Source organism: Misgurnus anguillicaudatus, chromosome 14 (assembly GCF_027580225.2).
Source record: "Misgurnus anguillicaudatus chromosome 14, ASM2758022v2, whole genome shotgun sequence".
Taxonomy (NCBI): Eukaryota; Metazoa; Chordata; class Actinopteri; order Cypriniformes; family Cobitidae; genus Misgurnus; species Misgurnus anguillicaudatus.
The window spans coordinates 19904667-19920712 of record NC_073350.2 but is presented as its reverse complement, the minus strand read 5'-3'; the positions used below and the strand labels follow the sequence as shown (position 1 = coordinate 19920712).

At 39.2% G+C, this 16046-nt stretch overlaps 1 protein-coding gene across 3 annotated transcripts in view; it reads right to left on the bottom strand.

The window, feature by feature from the left end:
• mdfi (MyoD family inhibitor) overlaps positions 1 to 15964 on the bottom strand; it is a 39986-nt gene extending 24022 nt beyond the window's left edge. Inside the window, exons 1-3 of one of the 3 annotated variants that reach the window (XM_073876002.1) lie at positions 15528 to 15962; positions 14553 to 14689; positions 966 to 1100 (exon numbers count right to left, since the gene is read on the bottom strand). In XM_073876002.1, coding sequence (XP_073732103.1) covers positions 966 to 1100; positions 14553 to 14649 — 232 coding nt within the window. In that variant the 5' untranslated portion in view covers positions 14650 to 14689; positions 15528 to 15962. Of the gene's footprint in view, positions 1 to 965; positions 1101 to 14552; positions 14690 to 15211; positions 15237 to 15527 lie in introns of those variants that run through there. The other 2 variants (XM_073876003.1, XM_073876004.1) reach the window with 2 other exon arrangements.
• Positions 15965 to 16046: the final 82 nt, after the last annotated feature.

The window sequence follows — 16046 nt, the reverse complement described above, 5'->3', positions numbered from 1 at the left end:
GATTTATTTGCTTTTATTAACTCCAAACTTACTCTGAAGGGGGTCATACACTGGACGAGAAGCACTCTGCTGCACCATTTCTTTAAAGAGCACCTATTTCATTGCTAAAAACAAACAACGCTATTTGTGTATTTGGTATAATATTTGGTAATAAAAACAGTTTTTTCCCCACGTACCGTACATTTTTGTAGCTCTAGATTTCCCTCTCTTCCTGAAACGCACAGATTTGAAAAGTACGTTGTTATTGGCCTGAATCGGTCTTTACTACATCACCTATCCCAGGAAATAAACTGTTGCCTACAATCCATGTGTTTGATGTAGTCCAAGAAAAGAGATTTACGTTGGAGACGATAACTTGTGTCATCATTTACTTTTGGGTTTGTACCTATTGCATATCATTAACATAATATAATGTGATTTCAGTTTCCCATTCATTTATTTTATCATTGAGGATTTCTTAAAAAATATAAAAAATCTCGTCTCGTCTCGTGAACCCATTCTCCTGTCTCGTCTCGTAGATTAAGTGTCTCGTCACACCCCTAGCGTTAAATTAAATATTTTTTCAAAATCATTTTTAATGTACATATACTCACTTCACCCTGCAAGAAACGTTGATCTGTTTGGAAGCAACGGAAAAAACAAGGCATTAATGCAGATAAAGTGGGCTGTAAAGAAAAAAAAAACGTTGCCAGTTATGTATCAAATGTGGATTTTAGATAGGCATTAACTGTTGGGCTAGCTAACTTTAGCTAAAAAAGTACAACATGGCACATCTTGAATTAGTAGTAGACTTTGAACCTGTGATTTGTTCTAGACACGATGTTTGCAATGCGCTACTCGTCCAGTGTTTGTGACCGCTATAAGATTGTTCATCTAGCTATATGCAACAGGCCTCAGGCAGACCAAGTACAAACAAACTGTAAAGAGCTGCTGGGTAATATAGTACCATTGTTCTGGGTGCTTACATGTTATGCTCTTGCCATGAGGACTGGTGAGGTCTGGCTGGGATAAACTGTTGTTGTTGTTTCCATTCTCCAATTCTTCTGTCTTCTCCATGAGTGCGGTGGTCTGTGTTATTTGATCACTGGATTCGTCTTTTTCTAGGGCCAAAAAATGGAAAGAAAAAATTAAATGACTTTGAGATAACAGATAGTATCTGATATTTGACCGTTTCTGAACTTTTTGACCTCGTGTGGCTGCAAAGTCCTTAAGCCAACACAGCACTGTTTGGAAGGATGTTTATATTCACGCTAGCTATTCTGCTAGCTCGTCTCTTTACATGTGGAACAGTTTATATGTGCTTTCATACGTGCGGTAACGCGCATGCGTTTAAGACTGCGCTGTGCTCACGTATCCGTGAAGGAGCATTTATGCGGTCAGGAGCATGTGTTTGTGTGTGCGTGTTTTATAAGTTAGCACTGGAGCCAAGTGGTCTTATTATGCGGCCTGGTAATTATACAGGGCTGTCTGAGGAGGTTAGAGCAGCCTGACATCAAAGCGGGTCAAGACTGGGTCTGAGAGAGAAGCGCTGTGTTTAGCTGAGCTGGGTACAACTGAGTTCTCCCTTCATATTGGCCTCTGACCCATACCTACCCAAATGGAAGCCAGCTGGGCTTTACTGGCTGTCTGATAAACACACGGCATCTCTTGTAACATCACTTCACTGTTCTCTGTTTATTTGGCTTAGTGACTCTCTGCCTTTCTGCCCTGGTTTCCTTTTCTGACTCTTGGCAAACTCTAGTTGTACTTTATACCGTCTTTTGTGCGAGCCGAGCACGTTGGGGAATATGGACCTTTCGTTCTTCACCTTGTACTTTTGTGAGGTGGACAGGAAAAGAGTGATTTTTAAAGAAATTAGAGCAGCACACAGAGAGAAAATGGGTCAAGAGACATACAAAAAACAAAGGGAGAGGATTGAGTCTGAGCGACAGGGATCTTCACCTACCAACATCAGACAGATCTAGCTGATGACTCCATGCACTTATTTATTTTCTCAACAAGACTCCTTCACCTCTGAGCAGACAAACATAACTTGTAACTGAGATGACTCATGGGGGCTTCCGCCTCATTTCCTCAACCAAAACGCCAACAACAGACGAATTGTCCGAGCTGTAGCTCATGACTCACAGAAAACTGTCTTTCTATCTCAGCCCGGGTGAGAAATAAAGGCACAACTTGTTTGCAACACCTCTTCATGCCACCAGTAGAAATAAGCCCTGACGCTTCGCCTGCTGAGGTTTGAAAGTATCCTGTGGTTCTGTGCAGACCCTGGGGCTATATAGTCTGCATGTGCCTGTGAAGTAATGAAGGGCTAAGACCACATCTGGAAGCAGCTGCTGACGGAGCAGAAAAAAATCACAATAACAGCAGCAAAAGTCACAATAATCAACCTCTAACCATAGCAGAGAACGTGTGGGCATTTCCTGAAACAATTTCTATCTGACTTTCTTTCTACTATTTGGTGACTGACTTTAAAACAACTTAATATAAATAATCTATTCTATATGATATAATATATATATATATATACAGTACAATCTACAGTATATCATATCAAAACTACAGTACAGTCATTTGGTCAGTATTAGTTCATAGAGTAATACCAGACATAAAACTAGCACTAGCTGCGTTTTCATTAAAGATTTGCGCAAAACTTTAGCGTTACTTTCTAAATGTCAACAAAAAACTATTGCGAAATTGCAACATCTCCATTAACCAATGTTTTGTGACTAAATGTTAATTTTGTTGTCTCGCAATAAGTAATTCCAAAAACTTTGTGACGGGTATGTTCGACTTTATACTGCGCTGTGCTGAGTCCGACATGCGGTTGACATCAAAATACCACGAAAGCGACTCGAAAGCATTCAGAGCAGTCGACTCCATAATCACTCTAGCTGTATTTTGATGCCATGCCCTTGTTGTTTCTTGTAACGCCACATGAAGTCAAACACACCTCTGTCTTGTCCTCCAACCAAACATACATCGTCATTTTAAAAGTGACATAGAATGATTGATAGGGGTATTTATCCTTGTTCTGTGATGTGACATGTAGACAAAATTTTGATTGGGTCTGTAATGCCTTAAAAGCTTCCTAAAAACCTCTCTTAGAAAGCTATATTAGGGTGGGGGATTTTAAAAGCGTGGTTTTGCATCTATTTGGCATCCCTTCGGGCTTAACTGGCAACCTCATTATGAAATGCAAGCTCTTGACACTGATTGGCCGCCTTTGCTGCCACTCAAAAGAATGTAAACTTCCGAACACACCCTTTAGAACGCGACTCACTATTTCGCCTTGACCTTCGCGAACACTACTGCAATTTACTTCCCATTGGAGGCGAGAGGCCGGATGTATGCAAATAATTTTGAAGGGGAGGGAATTGAATGAGAGTGGGGGGGGAGTAAGATGCATTTAACGTAACATGTATCCGTTGTTCAGATTGGAGGAATTTCTATGAAACGGAGATGTTCAGAATGTCTAGTACTTTTCATATGTTCGTGAATGCGGGTAGACTACCGTTATTTAACTAATACAAGGTAAAAACATATTTTCATTCTCTGTCCCCTTTAAAGGAATTATCATGCGACTTTACGCAAATCAGGTGACCTTTTTGGAGACCACCTCGCTCGAGCATAATTTTTTTGCGATATATGGAATAAGATTTTCCATTGGGTGCATTTTTAATTCCCTATTTCAATTTGCACAATTTGAATGGAAACACAGCTACTGATATGAAGGAATTTGACTGTTAATAATGGTCTTTATACAAAATATAGGACCAAATTAATCCTGCCATCAGATACTAAAAATACACATTGTAAGCAAGCAACATGAAGGCAAGAAAAACAAAATGAAGAGAGTACAACTGCAAGGTTCAGAGAGTTTTTGTACGTTTGTGGGTGAGTGTGTAAGCAGGGAAGAGCAGATCTTGAGCTGTGGACAGACAGGGATCAGGTTTATGAAGCATTTTAGCTTCAAAATGCAGACTGACGAAGCCCGTCTGTGTAATGCTGCAGAACAAAAGTCTCTCTTTATACCGCTGTGGCACTGAAGCATGCGTCAGCTCCTTCTGTTCTCTCATTGCTGCGGATCATCAAGCATTAGCAACTGGAACCCAGCGTTTATCAAAGACAGGACTTTAATTCCTCATCATAATCAAGCCGTACAATAGGCAAGAGAGATTTGTTGTTCAGGCATCGCAGTTTCAGCTCAGCCTTCCATATTATATGTTATTTGGTTGAAGCAATGAGGATTTCAAGAACCTTAGCAATTGCGCCATATTTGCAACACTTTTCAGAATTAGATATCTTGGTTAATGATCTAGTTCTTCAGACATGCTGTTTAAAACCTGGCCAAATGCGTTAAAAATAAACTACTGTAGAAGCACAATGCCGTACTATGATGTGTAAATGTTGTACAGTAGGATTGTACTTGCATGACTTATGCAAACAATGTGTGTGAATCCCTGAGGCAGAGAAATTGTGCAAATTTCTCTTGACTTGTAAACAGGACATTTCCTAGTAAAAAACACAATAACATAAAAATAAAAATATAGTATGTGGGTAATGGTCATAAAGAGTTTATGGCATTAAAGGCATTTTACTTATATAATGCAGGGAAATAAAGGTCCACCTACATTTTATAGTACTTTTCCCACGATAACAAAAATGTAGCTTGGAACATTGTACACAAGCATATTTCCAGTTGACTGAAATCCAGTGAAGGTTTACGAGATATTACACTAAGATAAAGACCTGGTAACGTGTGCAATATCGTTGTCACTGGTGTCATTAATTAGGGCTGGGCGATACGACCAAAATCTTTGATCACAATAGGATTCATTTTATATCATGATAACGATATGTATCACGGAAGAGTTTTTATATGTTTTAATAAAGTTTTTCTGTTATTTAAATCTTTAATACCATAGAAATGTTCATAATTCTCACAAAAACCTTATACAAGCATAAAAAGAAGATAAAAACAAACAAAACTCAAGCTCTCTGAAGATAAACAGTCAATGATAAAGAAATGAATATAAATAATTATGTATGTATGTGTATATATATTATTTATTTAAGGTAGAAAAGTGATTTAGTCAAGAGCAGAGAAAGATTTCTCTTAATGCTGTTTCATAAACATGAGTGACAGACAGGAGCAAAATTAGGTAACTTCCCCTTTAAGACCAAAGTCCGGACCATATGTTACACATGCATTTTCTCTTTTAGCTATTCACTTTCTCTTAAGCCCTAAATGGTCGTGTTTATGAGGATACTTGCAAAGTAACCTCGAAAGAGACGGTAGCCCAAAATCTCTACCGTTCGACAAATTTCTATCGGTTAATCATGTGCACCGGTTTATTGCCCACCCCTAAATGAAATTGCAAAAAATTTCTACCGTATTTTCCGGACTATAAGTCGCTCTGGAGTATAAGTCGCATCAGTCCAAAATGCGTTTTGAAGAGGAAAATATATAAATAAGTCGCACTGGACTTTATGTTGCGTTTATTTAGAAAATGAATTCACAAAATCCAAGCCGAAGATCAGACATTTAATCTGGAAAGGCAAATTATTAAACTAAACCAGGGATGGGCGGCTTCGGTCCTGGAGTGCCAGTGTCCTGCAGAGTTTAGCTCCAACTTGCCTCAGCACACCTGCCTAAAAGTTTCTAGTATGCCTAGTAAGACCTTAATTGGCTGCTTCAGCTGTGTTTAATTATGGTTGGAGCTGAACTCTGCAGGACACCGGCAATCCAGGACCGAAGTTGCCCATCCCTGAACTAAACAATAACACAGAACAGCAGGCTGAATAGGTGTCCGTACATGTTAAAGTAACATAAACCGTTATTTACCACGATACACAATAGCATACAGGACATACCTGGGAGGCTGAATAGGCTAAATTAACACAACAAGCTAAATCAAGTTCAAAAAGGTCCCGAAGTCATTTCACATCAATGAATGCATTGAATTACATAAATACAGGAGCAGCATAGAATGGACTTTCACAGCTGTAGACGGTAATAGTTTCTCTTGGTTCATATAAAATAATTTTGACGTATAAGTCACACCTGACTTCAAGTTTCAGGACCCGCCAAACTATAAAAAAAAAGTATGACTTATAGTCCAGGAAATACTGTATTTTCAGACATGTTTCTCGAACAGTTCCCTTGAGTCAAACAAACCAAAAGTCCTAGCCCAGATTTGCACAGTTGGTTCAGCCATCCACCAAGGCTGCTCAGGCTTCTCAAAAAACAACAACAACAAAACAGACCAATATTTTGATAGTGCCACATAGCCACAGGAGCTTTTCAAATAAATCAACCTATAAACGGCTTATTTACAGTCGTCTATGCATATTAAACTGAGTTATACACTTCAGCTTCAAAAAGAAAGGAGTATTTTTCTGATCGTGTGCATAACATCTGCCTGTTACTTGGCCAAGATACTCATACTCTGCTGATTCTGAGTTACCCTCCCTGTTGAATCTCCCCATCTGTCTTTCTTTCTTGCCATCTTTTTCTCTCTCTTTCCCCATCTTGCGATCTCACTTTCATTACATTTCTTTCCTTTCTATGGTATTGCCTTATTTACTCTTGAGGTCTGGAAGAGCACAGTGAGACTTTCTATAATCTTCGAGCAGTCAGGTATGAGGCACGGTATTAGATGCTGAGCAGCCTTGTGGCTTTACAGGGACACTTTGAAATTCTCTCAACCCTCAAGCCCCTGCCTTTCTTTATTGTTGCTCTATCCTTAACAACCCCAACTAATGCTCTTTTAGAAGTTGCTATCCAGAGTAAGAGACCCCAAAAAACCGAGACACTGACAAGAGACTTTAAGAGATATTTTGCTCCCGCTCTATCTCAGTGGAATAGCTAAAATGAAGATTCTGGCGATAGAGACAAGCTAGTTGAAAACTTTCTCCAACTCTGACATACAGAACTTCTCTTTTAACTCAATGAGACCTTCCCTTACATGACATTACAACCATAATGGTGAATTTAGCTTTTAACATAATGCAAGAGATTGAAAAGACTTTTCCTTGTGCGGCAGCCAAATAACACTCCCTTCAATCTAGAGATAATTTCTGTGTGAAAGTGTAAAATTGACTCCTTTTACCATTAAACAGAAATCTACTGGGCGTGAGTGACAAAGAAAACTGTTAAGTATCAGCCAATCTCAGAGGCCTAGAGAAGCAGTGCATCGTCCACTTGTGTTGTGAGGTAATTACTTGTCATTACCCTGACTAATTAAAATCATCACTCTTTAAAAATCCACTGAGGGTCATATAATTCTAACACAGTGAACGAACTGGGGAAAAATAGAGGGCGAGGAAAAATAAGAAAATAAATGGGAGCATAAAATTGAGGTTGATTTTATGCAGCTGTAAGCTAATATTCATCATCGTGTTCAGGTTTGCTGCTCTGCAGGCATCTGGAACAATGTGGCAGCCACTGGGCACAGGGAACAGAGAGGGTGTTAAATGGATGCAGAATCAAACTAAGCTGCAGGCTGGGTTTCTCAAATTCACGGGCACAACCGGTGCAATTTGAGATCACTTGAAGAGCAAAGATGGTGCCTTAGATCTTTCTTTATGTTAAAGGGATAGTTCACCAAAAAATGAAAATAATGCCATTAATGACTCATCCTCATGTTGTTACAAACTGGCAAGACCTCCGTTCATCTTGGGAACACAGTTTAAGATGTTTTAGATTTAGTCCGAGAGCTTGTTGACCCTTCATTGAAAGTCTACGTACGGTATACTGTCCATGTCCAGAAAGGTAATAAAAACATCATCAAAGTAGTCCATGTGACATCAGTGGGTCAGTTAGAATGTGTTGAAGCATAAAAATTTTGGTCCAAACATAACAAAAATTACGACTTTATTCAGCATTGTCTTCTCTTCCGCGTCTGTTACTGCAGTGACGCGAATGACGTACGACACGGCCAACGTGTTATCTGGTGCGCCCCAGCTGTTAAAAAAAAAACTTCGCAAACATGTCTGAGGATAGCACATCATCTGCGTCTCTGCAGTCACGTGACTTTAGTCTCACGCATTCGCTTCACATCAAACGCGGAAGAGAAGACAATGCTGAATAAAGTCGTAATTTTTGTTATTTTTGGACCAAAATGTATTTTCGATGCTTCAGCACATTCTAACTGACCCACTGATGTCACATGGACTACTTTGATGATGTTTTTATTACCTTTCTGGACATGGACAGTAAACCTTACGTAATTTTCACTGAAGGGTCAACATGCTCTCAAACCAAATCTAAAACATCTTAAACTGTGTTTCCAAAGACGAACGGAGGTCTTGCGAGTTTAGAACGACATGAGGGTGAGTCCTTAATAACATTATTTTAATTTTTGGGTGAACTATCCCTTTAAACTGCGAAGATAGAGGGCAAATACATCTCTCATCAAGAATAGATTTTAAATGTGTTGTATCATGCCTGCAATCTCATGAGTGAGATTTTAAACGCATCAATTTCATGTTATGCAACCTGAAATTTAAAACATGCCAGTTGTTTGGGAGTGTCTGAGCTGACTTTGGTTATGTAAGGTTAAAGTTTTGCTAACTATTTAAAAGCATCAAAATGTGTTTTTTTGTTTGTCAGAAATGCACTGCCCTGGATGTGAGCCAGTGAGATCAACTTGTATCTGTCTTGCTCTGCATTCCTTCTTTCATTTTGCTGTTCAACTGTCCAGAAATGTGCACCATGCATTTCATATTCCATCCATATGGTTCGCAAGGCCCGTGAGTCAATTATCTTCTGCTATCATCTCTTCCAGAAACAATAAGTCAAACATACAGACTTTCTACAACTGCTGCATATTTATTCTCATTCATCTGTACCTTTTTTAATGACTGCAATGAGTCGAAACAGGTGGTGTCATTTAGTGAAGCATCTCAGACGGATTAAAACAAAGCGCCTCATTTAAAACCCCCCTTCATCCACTTCTGTTACACGTTTGTGAGCCCATCATGACTTTGACACAATTATTTTGGCGATGACCCCTAAGGGATGTAATTAGGGGAGCCAAAAGAAAATAATTAAGCAAATGGCTGATCCTCCGAAGAGACATTTTGATAACTACTGTATGTTAACATCTTTACTAAGCTTGGCTCTGAAACAATGGAGTCTAATCTGGGCTTGTAAACTGGCCAAAAGTAAAAGCGCACACGCTTGGGAAGAAAAGCTTCAAAGAACTGTTTTGGAATTTATCCAAAATCACAGATTATTTAGCAAGTACAATAGAGGAGGGGAAAAACTATAAGCTCATTAAAATAGAAAATGGCTGGTATTTAACAAGCTTTAAGGAGGGTTTAAGAGCGTAAATCTTGTTTATGAAAATTTAGTATGGGTATATAACCGTGTGAATAATGTGGGGGGTCTGTATCGCTGTTTGAGGGCTTGGCATCTTCACGGGTGCCGCAGTATGGTTCTCTTTTACATAAACACATTTACTTTTGCACAGTCACGCACCTCTGCTGGCTCAAAAAGCAACAGGAAGTTTCAAACACGCTGGTGAGTGGCCAACAACTGCCTCATAGGTCAGCATTGATTTGTGCTTGCCATTTTTCTCTCCCTTTCACTCACTTTCTTATTTAATCCTTCTTGTTCAAAAATATTCACAAGTTACGAGAGCTTAAGAACAGTGAATGTTTTCAAACAGCCACTGCTACTTTATCATTTTAATGCATAATCTTTGACAGAAGTAAAAGCTGGAGTGACTTTCCTCATACGAAAACCACAACAGCGATCTAAACCCGTCAGGTCAGGGATTAAAGACAGACCCCACAACGCTCCACCATGATGAAACCTCTTCAATCTTTCCCATACAAAGGAGACAGGCAAGTCATATCTGCTCATGATGCCAAAATATACATCTTGAAAAACCAGCTGTGCATTTGCAACTAATTATGTGGTGAGAATATCAAGCCATTTAGAACCGGAGGGCTCAAGTTTGACTGAATAGATGTCATTAAAACTTACACTAAAGTGTTTGTTTATAGAACTGTCATCAGTTTTACTAATCAAATCTATCTAAATCTATTTTTATCTATACTTTTTGAGTATGCATCAACCACTGCAAGTGTCTGAATAGATGATTTCTCCACAAATTTTTTTTGCTAAATAGCACTAAATGCTCGTAATCATAGGGGAACCATTTTAGTTCTATATATAGCACCTATAAAGCACCTATGAAGAACCATCCAGGGGCGATATAGCACCAGCAGGGTTCCCACACCTACGGTAGTCTCAGCCTTAGACGTCACGCCCACAGACTGTTGGCTGAACGTCTGATGTTTTTCGTACACTTTTCTGGAAACCCTGTGAGAATGTCTAAAGTCGTCTTTTGATTGGTTGAAATAAACCGGATTTCCAGGAGACGCGAGTGTCGCAATTAGTTTCGGTCCCAAGCTCCGACGTTCCATTGAAAAAGAGAATCAGTCGTGTTCACGTGGATAATAATGACCATCATGATCAGCTAAACATTGGATTCTCAAAAATATGCAAAGTTCGCGGCATAGACTCTCTAAAAGACGTCCAAGAGTTTTGCTTGAGGCAGTTAGTGGAGTCAAAAAGTTCGGTTCTCCTGAATTGCTTGTTAAAAAGTGGAGAGATATGCTTCAAACAGATGTTTAACAGGAGTGTCTCATTTGTGTGGCTGTTGATGACGTGCACAACGTTTTTCTATGGTGAGTAATGTTGTTTATTTAGATGCTATTCGGTTGCGGCTGGTTATTTCAAAAACTGACTTGTTGACAGCCGGCTCGTTATTTTGGGGAGTCCAAAACGTGACGCTAGACGAAACAAACTGTGATTGGTTGTTTGACATGTCGGTCAAACAGCTCGTGGGCGTGCTTTGTCAAGAAAAAGCAGCGAAAAACACCAGGTCTGGCTACGCGAGACTACACCTTCGGTAATTTCAAAATCAAGGACCCCTCAAGACTTTCCAGGTCCTATACCCTCAAATTCAAGGAGTAAATGTGGGGACAAATTTCAAGTGAGAGCAAGGTTACATTGTGTTACCTTTTAAGATACAGTGTTACAGTTCCTTTTTGAGGGAACTCGCGCTGTGTCACTGCAGTGACACTTTGTGGACGTTTCCAGGGGTAAGTGCGTCTGAATGTGTATATCAAATTCAACCAATGGTGAGGCTTAATGACAAAGACAGGGTAACGCGGGAGTCAGGAAGTATATCTCTATCTGAAATATTGCCAAAGACGCTGTTACAGGGATGCAGGAAGTATGGCAAGGGAGACGCAGTGTCTCGTTCCTTTCTCAGGGAAGAACAGTTACATAAGTAACCTGAGACGTTTTCATGTGTCAAACACAACTATGCAAAAAAGCATTTTGGTATGAATCAACATTCACATACAGAAGATATAAGCATTTAAAGCGAACAGTTTAGCATGTGTGCTTAAAAAGTCTAGAATTTTTATTTTGTTATCCTGCACTACACAGGAAAAAATATGGATTTTTTTTTCCAGAAAACTTCTCGCACAAAATAGATTCAAGCACTTTCAATGACCTGTATATTTTCAAAAACTTCCCAGGGTCTTGAATTTTTTTCCCAGATTAACAAATTTTTAAGGATTCCAAGGACCCGTGGGAACCCTGACCAGATATGGTTCTATATAAGCACAATATAGTTCTACACAGGTGCTACACAGGTACTATATAGGTGCTATATGGTACTCAAAATGGTTCCCCTATGACTACGAGCCAGTGAACCACTTTTAGTGCTACTTAGCACCGTTTGTTTTTAGGGTGCATGGACTTACCACCGAACGAGGAAACAAAGGGACGAATAGAATTGACAAAGCTTAATTTTTAGAAATGAGAAGATTGTTGTCACAAATTAATTTTTACTGTGTCATACACTGTATAAAAAACGTATTATTATATATCTTATTATAATAACACATTTTAGATTCATACAAACAAATTTGTCATCCAAATATAGGCTGGCTTCCACATCTATAATAATGTGTTTAAGTAACATTGCGCAAAAACACTTACAGGATCTGTATACACACTTACAAATCTAAAAAAACTTACAAAGCACTCTGTCATTGCTCTTAGATCATAACTCCAGCATAGTAACTCTAGCAATTCAAGCATAGCATATCCAGAGATGTTTGACAGTATTTGTCTTAAAGTTTCAAAACGCCTTTCTAAATTTAAGTAAAATTGAAATGGCGAAAACAGCTTTACTCTGGAGAGCAGAGTGGGTTTAAGGGAGTTAGTGTGGACAGATCATCTCCCAATATGAGTCAGGCCTGTACACAGTACTGTGGCACTGGACTGAAAAATCCAGTCAATGCATGCAGTGTCTGGCCCATGCGGGTGCCATATCCATAATCAAACAACCTCATGCAAGCGTGTGTGTTCATGAACTATGAGTCCAGATCTGAGATCATATTATTATTGTTGGGCTAAATTTAACAAAAAGAAAAATAACCAAACTGACTTGAAGACAGTTCTTATATGCTGTAATGCTGATCGTGAAAGCAACTGTGCTGTGAACCTTCTGAAGCAGGACGGACTGCACGCAACAAAATGATAATTTATAACGTCAATGTTTAGATTTAAATGTTGCATAGTAAATGCAAATACCAGGATGGCCAACTCAAGCACAATGTCTAAATGCAGCAAGGTGAGAATTCCTTGCAGTCTAAACAAGTGTGCTTCATGTCGAGGCAAAACCTCAGATGTTTAGGAACAATTCAGAGCTAAATGTAATTAGCGGTTATTGGGCGGATCTCATATATGCCCGGTGGCCTAATTTTGACTGTGGCTGCCTCACCATGGTGCATTGGCTGTGGCAGTCACACAGGAATCAACACGCAGCACTGTTGTGCAAACGAAGGATTGAGACAGAACTTGCCCTCTCCCACAGTAAATACGCCTGTGGATCTGATTTCTTTGGAGGGGACTGTGGCACTTTGCAGAGGTGGTGCGCTCAAAAGCCACTTGTTGTTTGCACACATGCATGTCCAAAGACACACTGCATGTTCGTAGGCCCCCACTCCAAAGACGAACAACTTTGACGCCACATATGCATATTCTGCAGTGCCCATTGTAAAGAGCACCATGACTAATCTGGAACTTTCACCCATATCTAACAGGACAGAAGGATCTTAAAGGGACACTCCACATTTTTTTTGAAAATATGTTCATTTTACAGCTCCCCTAGAGTTAAACATTTGATTTTTACAGTTTTGGAATTCATTCAGCTGATCTCAGGGTCTGGGGGTACCACTTTTAGCATAGCTTAGCATAATTCATTGAATCTGATTAGACCATTTAGCATCGCGCTCAAAAATAGGCGCAATGATATTACGCGGTGCCCGAAAATAGTCCTATTGAAAGTTACCAAGGGGACTATTTTCAGGCACAGTTTTATATCATTGCGCCTCCTGCAGCCATGTTACGGCAGCAAGTCCTTGATTATTACCCGAGAATGAGAGTATAGTTCCTAGCCACATCAGCCTAAAAAATCACAACTTTTAATTTTCAGTCAGTCTTAATACACGATGTAACTACAGAAGAGTCAAGTTTTAAATAGGAAAAATATAGAAACTCTTTGGTCATTTTTGAGTGCGATGCTAATGGTCTAATCAGATTCAATGGATTATGCTATGCTAAGCTATGCTAAAATTGGTATCACCAGACCCGGAGATCAGCTGAATGGATTCTAAAACAGTAAAAAATCAAATGTTTAACTCTAGGGGAGCTGGAAAATAAACATATTTTCAAAAAAGTGGAGTGTCCCTTTAAGGGAAGTCACGAGTGGTCCATTCCCAACTGAAATTCAGAGACCCTCTACTGTAAATGCCATAATGATTCCCTAAAAAGAGTCCGTTCTGTTCTTAAAGTATTGCATGAATGAGCAAACCAAACTTTCTGTAAGATGCATGCACGAGTCCAAAGCTAAGCTACCAAGCATATAGTCTTAAAACCACAGAACGGCTCACTAAAACTGTAAGCCCTGTTATGAAGACTTCCACAAGCGCAAAGAACGTCTGCTCATATGTCTTATATGTCATTTAAAGAAAAAAGTTTAATTCTAGAAACCTATTACAGTCATTGATCTTAATGTGTTTGTAATTTACGTTTCAGTCTGCAGACGAACCATCATCTGATCTCAGATAAACTCTCACACGTTGCTGAAAATTTTCTCCATCACTTCACAGAAATCAGCACAGCATGCACCCAACCACAACAAAAAGATCCTAGTACTGCACCCTAACTAAAAATGACCGTGGAATACTGAAAACAAAAGACAGTATTGTATTTTTTAAAAGAAATAAAAATTCACGTGTTTTAGTCAGTCCTACTGGGTCAATGCAAATCACACTTCTGTCATTGACCTCGCTTCATGCATGTACTGTATTATAAGCTTTATCTTGTGGTCAAGTTATCTTTTTCATACAGTACAACAATATGCATGGTGATCACTAGCTATCAAGTGTATACTGAATTTGGGCTGTTTCATTTAAAAGAATTCTTCACCAGATGCTGGCTGTGCCTAATATACCTGGGCATGGGGTGGTGGAGGCTTCCAGCGGCCGACTGTCCAGTTGTGCTCCATCTGGAGGTTTGGGTGGATTGTGACTGTGCTCCTCCTCAGACATTTGTTCTGCAGCCAGGTGCCAGGTGACTAAAAATTACCCTACAACAGAAACACACAGCAAGCTTCAAGCCTGTGAACATACGTCTGTCCCTGTTCCCGCTATCACTTTTCCCTGCTATTGTTCAACTGATGTCAGTGGGCCAAAGCATGTAAAAACTAGCCGCTTGGGAAATAATGCTTGGCAAAAGAAGAAACTAGAATGGCATGAAACAGAGAAATCAGGCCAAAAACAAATGCAAAGATGATGCATCAAGCTACGAAACTTATGAGTTGTCCAAATACAAATTTAATCATGAGTATTTAAAACACATGACCTACACAAACAAACAACCAAACAAACAATTTTTATCCTCACACCAAACCATTCCTGTGGTTAACATGCTATTTCAAGGGTTTAACTGTAATGCCATGCGCTACAAGAAACCCTAAACTTAACTTAAGATCCTCCATGACGTTTCCTATATATGAAAACATCAAATATGAAAATATCAGAGTTATTTAATAACTGATAATAGCTGTATTAATACTAACAATACAATACTGCAGAACAAAGCACAACGTACATGGTTTGTCTGTGGCGAGTCTCTGCACGCTTCAGCTGAAAACCTGTTGAACGTGTCCAGTTTACTGAATAAAAAGTTGAACTTTTACAAAACACTCAGAATTGATATATGTCTCCATACTTTATAAAACTTTACTTTATACAACTAAAGGCTAACTTTTATAAAACACTCAAACCTGTTGAACGTGTCCACAGCTTACTGTACAAACTGAAGCAAAACATTCGACAATGTTGAGCACGTGCATACTTTACTGTATGAAACTGAATGTGAACTGTTACAAAACACTCAAAACTGTTTCCTTAAACCGTCTTACCCTGCAGCGGTTACTTGGTACCAGTGTCCGTTCAGTAATACATGTTTTAATCCTCAAACTTATAACTCTTCCGTTGAGCGGTGAAAAGTTTCTTTCTCTTCATGCATTTTCAGTAGTTTTTTTGTTTACATTACTGTTGACACTCGTTGCTTCTCATGTATCACGTAGTTATCTTGACTATTCTCTCCAGCGCTGATCAAAATGAGTTATTTTCGTCTCTTAGAGCCTCAAAAAAAACTTTACTGTTTTTTCCTAACGCTATATGCTGTAAAAAAATAAACAAATACTATAGAAATAGTTACGAAAGAGTTTGCTCAGAATTGATTTGCAGAAGTGATGAAAGTTACTCGAGCGCTTGTCCGTGTTGACGCTCCGGACTCTCGTGCAGCAGTCGCGCGCAGCCAGCTTCAGACTCTTGGACAGGAAATGACATGAGGTCTGATTCCTCTTTCTGACTCCCTTTAGGCAACACATGCCTGTACTCTACAATTACACTCTTCAAAACCACAACATTCAACAGCA